Source organism: Apaloderma vittatum, unplaced genomic scaffold (genome assembly GCF_000703405.1).
Source record: "Apaloderma vittatum isolate BGI_N311 unplaced genomic scaffold, ASM70340v1 scaffold18130, whole genome shotgun sequence".
Lineage (NCBI taxonomy): Eukaryota > Metazoa > Chordata > Aves > Trogoniformes > Trogonidae > Apaloderma > Apaloderma vittatum.
Window position 1 is genome coordinate 880 of NW_009695199.1, and position 11516 is coordinate 12395.

General features: G+C 45.0%; 1 protein-coding gene across 1 annotated transcript; it reads left to right on the forward strand.

The window, feature by feature from the left end:
- Positions 1-2269: 2269 nt before the first annotated feature.
- Positions 2270-5891, forward strand: LOC104274756 (toxin MIT1-like; the record flags this gene model as incomplete). The annotated part of the gene is made up of 2 exons (XM_009870482.1): positions 2270-2407; positions 5766-5891. Coding segments are annotated over 2 exons (264 nt in total), but the record flags the coding sequence as incomplete, so codon positions are not given.
- Between the last annotated feature and the right edge of the window lie 5625 nt (positions 5892-11516).

The following is an 11516-nucleotide window of genomic DNA, read 5'->3' on the forward strand; positions in this document are numbered from 1 at the left end:
GTAATTGTAAAGCACTGAATAATAGATCAAGGACCAAGCAGAATCAGAAAGTAAAAATTGGATTAGAACTGGAAAATGTTGCTTTATTTATTTAATATTGCGGTGCATTTCTGCTTAAATCACTTTGACACGTTTTTTGGCTGCTGATGAATGGGCAGATCTCAGACGAGAGCTGACGTAGGTGTTATCCCCATCCTCTGAGCCTGAAAGGTGCTTTTCCTTTGCAATTTAAGGACTTGATTCAAACCTTCCTCACTTCAGTGGTGATTAGAATGCTGAATTCATTCACCTTTGGAGATGGCATTCCGCTTGGGACTTTTTTCTTGAGCTGAATTTCCCAAAAATCTGTTTTTAGACAGGGTGCTGAAGAAAATGTCCTTCCTGGTGTGTCCTGTCAAGATTTAGGAGTAGCAGTATGAGTTACACATTGCAGATAAGGTGTGGGCAGGAGCACTTGAGTTGAATATTTTCAAAACATGTCATACATTTTTGAAAGGGGAGCCTTAAAAGTTCTGCCAGATGTGCATATCTGTGTGTGTGAGTTTTCAAAAGAAATTGTTCAGCACAGTGTTTTAGAGACCTTGCTTGCTAGCACATCCTCAGACCTGTTCTGTGGCTGAGTGGTACTTCGCTTCAGGACCGGTCCCACAGAGATGGATGGGTTTGAGATACACAACTGAGAAAAACAGGGAGTCAGGAGCTGAGCAGTGAGGAACAGCAGAGCCTGTGACTCCTGCTGCCAGTGTCCTGGGGCAGCCAAAATCACAGGACCTGAAGGGTTTTTTGAGACTAGGGCAAAATCCGACCATTAGCACACTTCTTATTTTCTTTTTTTTTAAAGAGAGAGTTAGTAAGTAAGTAAGTAAGTAAGGCTGTAGTGGTAGTTCTGTAGCCATATTAGTCTTGTAAGTAAATATTCTGTGTGTTTGGGCTCACCTGAAGCCTAGAGCTGTCTCCTTCATTAAATGTGTGTTCAGGAGGAGTGCTAGCCATTTGGATCACACACACTATTTAATGTCTTGACCTCAATGCAAGAGCTTTCTTCCTAAATCACTTACTGAACTGTAAATACATATTTTGATCTGGCTTCTGCTGGCTGAACTAGTGTAATATTTACCCAGTAGAGTGAGGTCTAATGGTATTTATCATGTAAATCCCAAGGTAAGATCTGTAAGCTTTTTTCCTCAAGCGAATGTTTGTTCTGATTCACAGTCTTTCCCAGAGCTGTTATCATCTTTTATGTACCTTTTTACAAGTTTTCTGTTTATGTACTGCTGACCAGAGCCTTTGGTCTATCACTCTTGCTGTGAGACATTAAGAGAGTAGTGAGTTAATTAAGCTTACATTTGGGCATAATCAGAACCTTTAACTAATAGCAGTCCTCATGAGAGAAAGGGGACTGTTTTTTGCATTAAGTTCATATAATAATAAAAAGTCTGATAAGCTTTTTGGTTAAAAAATATGTAAAAGATGTGCAATAACCTGTTTCCAAGCCTTACCATATCATTGCTCATTCAGGGTCTCTGTTTTTTTAAAACATACCCAGTAGTTTGCATTTTAGTTTGTGCTTATCTAAGCTGTATTGAGTAAGCAGCTGAAATATTTCCCTCTTGCCCCTGCAGGGGGAATGCTACCGCAGGAGCATTTTCTTGGATGTGGACACTTATGCAAAGCTTTTTTCTATTACACATTTAAGACCTCTGTTAGTTTCATGTAATTCTAGATAACAACCACAGAATCCATATTTAAACTCCCTATTTTAGCTACTTACCCTTGGACTTCTCTAAAAAACCTATCATGCAGTCTCACATTTGCAAAAGCACTCAACCACTAGATGTTATCCTAAGAAACTAGTAGTTACTTAAAAGTCTTTAATTTAATAGATAATTTCCTGTTGTAGCTTCTCTATAAGGCAGGATTCCTGACTATTTGGTGCATTTGGTCTTTGTACTTGCCTGAGCTTGCTCAGGCTCTGAGCTGGGAAGGCAGAGTGGCATAAGCCATGGTCCATCGGTGCTCAGTGTAAATCCCTGACAGTCCTGGATTCATCCCTGAGCAGCTCCGTATGGGGTCATGGCTTTAAACATCCTGGGCTCAACTCTGAAACTTGCCAGGAGGCTGCACATTCAGATTCATGAAAGATCTGAGCAGCCTTAAATCTTCTTATTGAGCCATGAGAACTTGTGAAGTGTCGGAGGCAGCTCTTGAGCATCTGACCTGTCCTATATCTGGAATCTATTTGTTACTCATTTTATTTGCTTGATGCTGTATTGAACTCCAGGCCTGCGACCGAGACCAGCAGTGCGGAGGAGGGATGTGCTGTGCCGTTAGCCTCTGGATCCGGAGCCTGCGAATGTGCACGCCGATGGGAAATTTGGGAGAGGAGTGCCATCCTTTGAGTCACCGAGTGAGTACGTCATCGAGGGGGGGCTGTGGGACCGGAGCTGGCAGGGCAGAAAGAAGCAGGAATAGACTGCTTTGTATGTCGTGTTGCATAAAAACTATACGTGGTGAAAAGGCGGGGAAACATCGCATGCATTACAATACCCAGGCATTTGCACTGTATGGAAATAGCACGGATGGTACCTACGTAAGGAAATACATTACTGTCAGAGTTGTGCTGAAAAGAATCCAAGGATGAAAGCACTACACGCTTCCCAGATTGTTTTCTTATTAGTTTGTTGTTGCTGTTTCGCTTCATTACATGATCCAAAACGGCTTTAGCAGCTCCCAAGCCCAACCCTGCCAATGCCTGCATGTGAGAGCACAAGAGTAGCAAGTGCTACCGACCTCAGTGGGACTGGACGAGATCCCACCACAAGCATAAAAATGTCCCCAGGTGTTGGGACACCTATTGTGTCACTGCAGCACAGTCCCTGCCATCAATATCTCCTTGTGTTCCAGAGGCTGAGAGCCACTGGCGCCTTCAGAAGCCACTGAGAAGGTGTTGACACATACTTCTACTTGAGAAAACTCACCACAGATTCTCTTTGCTTCTATTCTACCCAGTAATTTCAAACATATGTACATATGCATATATACACACGTATATATAACACGTTACATATTAGTACGTTATCATATGGTATTAACAAATACATTTAAGGCTATGTAATTATGTATATCACACATACTACGAAGAAATCTTTTTATTTACAAATAATACTAAAGATTGAATGGGATATTACCAAGGAGCTTGAGAACCTGGCAATCTTCAGAGCCGTCTTTAGGGAAGAGTATGGCCCAACAGTCATCACATGTAAAAGATATGGAGCCAATAAATTTAGATTTTAAATGTGCAGCTAGTTAGCTGCCTCTCTCATGGTCTCATCCAATGCCTAGCTTCTCAATATTTATGGTTTATTTTCTTAGTTTTAGGAAGTTCAAGGCTCTGTTCTACTACAGTTGAATTGTTTAACCTTCTGCTCTGATATTAGGGACCAAATTCTCATCTTTACTATGTAATATAGCAGGTTTTTCTTGTAAGGGCTCTTTACAATGACAGCAGTTGCAGGATAAGAGAAATTGTCTTCTAGGGTTTTTTTTACGGGCTTATTGCTATTGGGCAATAATTTATATCAGCTGATATATTTTAAGCTGATTGCCTGGATAATGACAATCAGAGAAAATGCCTGTCCACCCTAGACTTAGAGCCATTGTCACGGATGTTTATAAGCTTTATGAAGTTAATTTTAGATTTAGATTCCTCACTCCGCTCCTCTTCGTGACAAACACAAAGCAGATTGATTGTCTGTAGTATGTAAAACCAAGTATTGTGAAGGATGGAGAGTTTACTCAACAGTTCCTCTCCCCTAAATACTTGGGTGAGGGGCAGCTGGGAGACTGACCACCCTGAGCACCTACAAACTTTTATTTGCCTGCTGGCCGGGTACAAAGCAGGCACCCCCATGGATATGCCACCGCCCTGGGGACCTCCAGAGGAGCCTGGAGATATCCTGGAGGAGACAGCTGGCAGGTGGGCTTCCACCTTCTAATTTCCTTCTCAGCAACCAGATGATGGAGGCTTGATGCTGTTAACAATCTTGGTTGGTATGGCAGAGGCAGGGCTTGCAGGCAGGGCCGGGCAGGTGAGGTTTGGCAGGGCAGCAGGCAGAGCTGGCAGCAGGGGAGTGGATTTGCTACCGCTGGGCACCTTGCACGTAACCCCCACATCTCTCCCAGGAGCTCCTTTGTTTCCTGCTCACTCACAAATTCCCCTTGTCTTGTGCTCATTAAAACTGGATGTGGGGCATGTGGTGGGGCAAAGCATGCACCGGCTCATCCAGCATCACCGGCGCTGGGTGGTGGGTTCTGCCTGCACGGGCAGCAGCTGTGCCCTCCACCAAAGTGCCCATCCTGCTGAGCTGTAACCTTCTGCCTGTCCCCAGCTTGGTGTGTTATTAAGTGACATCTTCAGCGTGGGAGTCCCCACTGAAAGGAACGTTTCCTTGCAGCGAATGTTTAACATTTTTGAATAAATCACTTGGGCTGTCAGAGGGCTGAGAGGTACCTCTGAGTCAGCCTTACCAGCCCGAGGAGCTCAGATTTTAGGCTTTCCTGTAGTGCCGTGCGTGGGCACCAGAGAGATGTGATTCCCACGGGGAGTCCCTGGCAGCTGCGGTCAGTGGCCTCTCTCCACTCACGCCAGGGCAGAAGGGACTTGAGAAATCACATGGGGTCCCTTGCTCTGGGGTTGTTCCTCAGACGGTGCTGGGCAGGGGGCTGGTGCTGGCCTAGGGCACCGCAGGTGATGTGAGCCCCCTGCTCATCCCCTGCACCCATCAGGGTGTCACTGGAGTCAGGCAGGAGTGATGCACAGGCATCTCATGTGGGACTTTCTCCCATCGACTTTCTTAAAGAGAAAATTTGCAATCCAATGTAAAACGATCTTGGAATATTAAAAATACAGGCTCAAAACATCCAGAAATCTGGAAATGAGGGAATTAGGACTGCCTGCCTGCCTGGCAGCAATGGATTTGTACCTCTGTGCTTCCCTTACTGCATCCTGACGGATGCTCGGTGCGTGCTGCCAGCTCAGCCCAGCAGCACCGGGCTCCCAGCCAAGCTGTCCCACCAGGCTGTCCGGCCGAGCTCGGCTCATGTGCTGGCAGAAGCACGGCTCCTGTAAAAGACAGAGCTTGTGATGAAGTCGTTAAAGAGCTTCAGTGCATGAGCACATCGTGGTGCAATTAAATTTGTTTAATGCGATCCGTATGTGTGCTCCCTGCAACACGGCATGGCTGGATGAGGAGGGGTGGAGTGGAACGAGAAACCTCTGTCCGGTGGCAAAAATGATCCTGGTCAAAGGGAGGTCAGGCAAGGTGACTTCAAGAGGTCCCTTCCAGCCTGAATTACTTGATCCTGCGGTTCCTGGGTCCCGCCACACGGCTGATGGGCTGCTCCACATGGAATGACAATGCAGGGATCAGGGCAAGCAGAAACAGTAAATACCGCAAAACGTGATGCTACAGGCCAGTGTAGTTTCACAACAGACTCCTTTATGAAATGGGAGCAAATGGAGAACACGTGTCATGGATGACGTTTCACACAGTAACATGGACTGTTCCATTTTGCTCTTAACTGTGGCTTGAGTGGGACACCCCATGGGGGTGGCTTTGCCCTCTGCTCTCCAGCCCCCCGTGCTGCGGCTCGTGGGACTCTCCCACCGTGGTGTTCCCGTATCCCCACTGTGCGTCCCAATCCGTTCCCCAAGCCCCACCGCCGCCAGACTCGCTGTCCCTAACGCCTCTGCTTGTTGTTCCTAGGTTCCCTTCCCCGGGCGGCGGATGCACCACACCTGCCCCTGTCTCCCTGGCCTGGCCTGCCTACGGACTTCTCCCAGCAAATTCAAATGTTTACCGGACTACAGAAAAGAAGATGTCTTTTTTTAGCAGGAGCTATGCTGTGCTGGAAAGAGCCACTCGATGTATTCTTTTTCTTGCTATTGTGATGAACAAGGTACTTGCCAGGGGAAACCCTTCACCGTACGTTCCTGCCTCACCAACCTTATGAGTGAAGATGAGACGCTGTGCTGTAGTGGCCAAATTTTTCCAGGGGTGACTTGCAGTGGTGGACGCTTTCATTTTGGGGTGAGCGAAATGACATCTGCTAGAGCAATATGGCTTTCTGAGAGCAGGAGCTTAACGATTTCTGAACCATCTCGTGGTCCTCGTGGTTCCAGCTTAACCCCAGAATGAAAACTTCAGAGATTATTGTCTGTTTTGGAAAATTTTGGCCATGTTTTTACACTTTGGGATGCCTGAACTGAACTGAGAGTTCAATAATCTCATAGTGTGAAGAATAGGACAATTGCCAAAATATCCTCCCCATGTATTTACATTACATTTCGTAACTTTATTAATATAATTGTATTTGTAAGTTAGGCACATCTCTAAGGTAAAAGTTTAGAGAATAGATGTAGTTTTTACACTTTTTAAAAGTGGCAGGTGGAACCAAAGCACTTCACTATTCAAAACATTAAAAGATTTTGTTATTTCAGTATTCTAAGATGAGAAGATTTTGTTGTTACTTGAGTTGGTGTGAAACTACCTGATCATCTCAAACTATGTATTAAGGTGTAGTTTATATTAAAAAAGGAACCCTGAAGTTTATTGTAATGGGCTGCCTGACTTCTTGTATATGTATCGAATTTGCTGTGTAAAAATTCTGTATCAGAATAATGGCAGTATATTATTTGATTTATTTTAATATTATAACATTATTTTGTCATTGTGGTTTTCCATTTTTATTCAGTGTAATCTGTTATCACATACTCTCTTGACCCAAGCTAGCAGAGCTCCTTATGGATAGCTTAGAAGAAGACTATATACCTCTGGCTGCTTCTGGGGAAACTCAGCGGTTTACAAGGCACAAACTGCTCAAGCAAGCTGCAGTTTTAGACCACGGAGGGATCTTGGTGTAGCTAGTACAAGAGGTTTTACTTGGCACATGCCTCAGAAGATCAACTTTATCCCAACAAACATAAAATTTGTGGGCATTCTATGAAATACTGTGCACCTTCGTATTTACTCGTCAGTCCCTGGAGCTGGAATTCCAATAGTTTGTGTGAGTTTCACACGTTTCTGGCTCTCAGACATGCAAACATATGCTGGAACTGAAAAAGTGAAGTCATTCATCTTTCAACAATCAGTGCTTTGCCACTGATGACGATGGAAGGGGGTTGAAAGAAGTTAGCATGCTTATATTAAGGCAACACCTGCGTTACTTAGAGATGAGAAATGTTCCAGTGAATTCACCAGGTACCTTCCACTGGGCTCCACAGCCTCCTGGGGAGACAGAAAGGAACAACTGGACTTGTTATTTTGCCAGATCCTTGTGGACCCTGCTCATGTTAGAAAAATAAATGTCTTGAGAGATTGAATTGCCTCTTCCTGGCTCGAGATAGCCCAACCCCAGGGCTCCCACTCCAAAGTCTATATATCTTGCTTCACCCTCTGCAGGAGTGATAAACCAGCTGTGCAAGTGGCAACAAACTCAGGTCCTGAAAATAAGGTCCAAGGTGCCACCAAATTTTATATGTAGTTAGCATTAACGTCCTTAGGCACAAAGTGCCTGTATTAAACCTGAAGTCTTAAGAGTAGCTCATCGCAAACCCAAAGAGTCGGATTGTGCTGATGAAAAAACAGCTTACCCCCATGCTAAGAGAACTGCAGAAAATCCCATAACCTGGAATACAGACAACAAACTCAAAACCTGATCCTGACACTTAATAATAGAAGGGCTCCCCAAACACCTTGTGCACCCACACAGTCTGAGTCTGCTGAGGGGGAACACCCTGGGAACCTGGGGGTTGCTTTTATGTCCATGTCTTATCAATACAAAATTAGCTTAATACCATGGACTTCAATCTACACTCAGAGGGAAAATCAAGAAAGAAAATGGAAATAGCCCAAATGTGTTTGTGCCCCATCTCTTGCTCCATTCATTTTTACCAAAACATATTGTCATGGTGCTCAAAACCATGAACCATCGAGGGAAAAACCAGCCCTGCTTCTCAGCTCCCACTGGCATAAATCACCAGTGACACCACTGAAGGTAATAATCCTGGTTTATATCATTGTAAATGAGTAGACAATTATAGCGGATGTCTGCCTCAAGGCCTGCCAAACCCAACTCCTAGGAGAGTTTATCAGACAAGAGAGGAGCAACTTTGTAGTTGTAATTTGCGCCAATTAGCTGATGGGATTAGGCATTTATCTGAGTAACGAGAACAGCCCCAATTCTATGAGGTCAAAGTTCACACCATTCACAGGAGGTTGAAGTGCTTGTGTCCTCAGATGCTGCTGGACAAAGCATTAGAAAGATACTTTGAGAGAGGAGAGAGAGATCTTATCCCGTGCTCGTTCTCGAGGGATTACTCCACACTTTCCCAGATGCTGGTGTAGAAGAGCTGAAGGCAAAACCTCACTGTCCTACATCCTCACCACATTCACTTGGAAATCATTATGACAATTCCCCTCTTAGTGATTAAATTCTCATTAATTGACACTCACAGTGAAGGTTAGTTGACTTGAGACACCATTCTGGAAGGAAGATTAAGCTTTTGCAGCTCAATTTTTTCCTAAACTCTGTCCTAATCAATTACCTTTTCTCCGATCCTAGGGGAGATTCCCCAACCCAAGCACACCTGCAAAGTACCTTTAATTTCTTTCTGCAATAGAAGGGAAAGAAAAAAAATCACTTTACAGTGATAATAGGTAAACCAGTGACCACAAGAAGTGTTCCAAAATGTAAATGGCCATGGATGCCCCTCTGCTTTTAACCTTGAGCCAGCTTTTGACTTAAGGGGCACAGCAAACTGGACTCCACATGGATGACGGAAAAGATGGCCAACCTTGAGCCACCTCTGCCCTGAAAGTTTTTCTGTAGCCCCCTGGGCTTTTCAGTTTGCCTCAGCATCACCCCAGCAAGAATCCCAGGCCAGGAAGATCTTCCTTATCTGCCTGGGAAGAAGAGAAGGGGGCAGGTCCTTGTAAGAGAAATCAGACAAGAAAAAGTGAACAAAACCCACGCAGCCCTGGAAGCACCTTTGTATAAGTCTCATCCTCCAGTGTATGTAGCTTGTTAAGGAAGAGCCTGGTTTAAACACTTTCCTTTATTCACTCCACTTAGGAAATCTGTGCCAGTGTTTGGTTTAATTCTATTAATATTGGAGTAATATTATGAATTATTAATGGAAATATGTGCATTAATTTTTAATATTATATTAATATTTATATTGCAGATATGCTATAGAATAATTACGATACCACACCAAACCGTAGGAGTTTCCATGTTTATTACCAGATATTGGGCTAGCAGAGAGCCATTTCAGGAAAGGACACTACCACATGTAACGAGCTGCTGCCTTAACTTGATGACATGCTTATCAGGAAAAGTGAAACAAGGTGTTTCTGGTTTGCAGGTGCACAGCTGGCTGAGCAAGCAAGCATTTATAAGCCCCAGGGGAGGATCAGACAGAAAGCTCTGCTGCTGAGCAGGAGAAAACTCAGCCTTATCTGCATCCTCCTGCCCACAATTCCCCCTTGGGAAATTTTGTCAGTTAAAAAAAAAAAAAAGTTATGAAGTCTTTGAGTGAGGGGGTGACAGAAAATAAATTCTTCTGGTTGTGTGGCAAGTAGGACTCAGATCTGCATGGGTGCTTACCTAGGAGACAGGTCACCACAACCCTGGTTTTATAAAAGGAGTAGCTGAAGTGAGGGCTGGCAGCGGGAAGCTGAAGATCAGTTTGATGATGGAGAAGATGCTGTGGATAAATACATACTTGCATGGGAAGCCCTAAGGTAAGAGATAGGGTTGTGGTTGGTTTTATTCTCTTGCAAATGGGCTGGGAGCTTTAGACTTGTTACCTCAAAACTCTCCTGTGTCAGGAGATCTTGCAGCACACCTTGTCAAGAGGTACTTTGTTAATTTGTCTTATGAGCATAGCATGCTGTAACGATGTGTGGTAACGGCAAGTATGACCACAGACTGAGGTCTTCACTGATGCTGGGCCCCCCCCGCTCCAGGAGCTCTCTGATTTGTTATTACTGCACAGATGGATATTCTAAAGAAACAGAAGGTGCTAAGAAACCCTTGATTTAAACAAGATGTCTCAGGAATTTGATCTTGACAATGTGTAGCATTTTTTCCAGAAGGAATTAGAAAATTGCGAGAAGAGAAAAGGCTGTGTAAATACAAGAGGATTTTAACAATAGCAAAATCAATGTGCTTTTCTCTATTATGTAGTTATAAAATGCCAAACCAGAGGGGTACAGCTGTTAGGCCAATCAATAGCTCTGAGCACAGGAATGAAGATGACTTTAATGCACATCAGACATACAGCACATCACCTATCCTTTTCCAAGGAGAGTCCTGACTGTCTGCAGACTTAGCCCGGTGTGGTGGGATACATCTCACTGATGTGGCAGGGCAGATCCCAGCCCCCTCAGATGGTGGTGGTAGTCTTTGGGCCACTCTGCCTGGACATAGGGCTGGAAAAGGCTGACTCTGAAAAGCTGAAGCTGAGTAAGTCTGATGTGCTGAATGGAGGGAGGATGGCGTCGTGCTTCATGGCAAGAAGTGCAGGAAAGGAGGTATTAGGAATATAACCATTAGCATTCTTGTAAACACCCCTGTTGCAGAGGTTTCACAAAGGCCTGAGCATAAGGCAGATTAGTATGGAGGGAAATCAATGCATGCACCATGCAAAAAAATGACAGAAAGTTTCTTCTGCAAACCCCAATTTGCCTGGGAAACTGGGTGCATGTTAATTGTGTACCAGGAGCGCCCAAAGCATCCCAGATCGATGCTCCTTCATATCGTGGCACCAGATATCAGTGTGTTACAGGTGTGTCCTTGTCCCTAGAAGGTTACGAATCTCAGACCAGATAAAGCACGTGTCTGCGCTGTACACAGCATGTATCCACACCACTGCAGCCTGAGCTATCCTTGGATGTGTAACTGTCCCTGTGCCGTGTCCCAGTGAGTGGCACGGGAAGGAGGGACCCTAGCTTTGTCCCTGCTGGCATCCCACAGATGTGAGCGGGCTGGGAATCCCTCCCAGGCCTCCCAAACTCCAGCGCTGTGGCCTCCGCCGCAGCATTGCAGCACGTGGAAGGGATTAAATCCGATTTTAAGTGTAATGTGGCTTTGTAAATCCCAAGGCTGTAACGTGGCTCAGAAGCAGACTGAAAGCATGACCTTGTTGCAGCCAAGCAAGTTGGGCTGAGCCTTCTTTGTTTACTTTTTCTCTTGTACACGTGAGTGCACTCATGTCGTTTCATGCAGATGTTTCGGGGCTCTTTCAGCACAAAAGGGTAGTCGCAGCTCGTGATGGAAGGAGTTCACAAACCAGGAAAGCTGCTCTCAGTTTCAGCGGGTGCAAGGCTAGGTCCACCTTTTATTTACCCTTCTAGCCTACACTGGAGCCCAGGCAGCTGAGCACAGCTCTAAATGCTCTCATGGGAAAGGCCAGCTGAGGGAGAGGCACTGGCAAGGCAGCTACAAGCATGCTC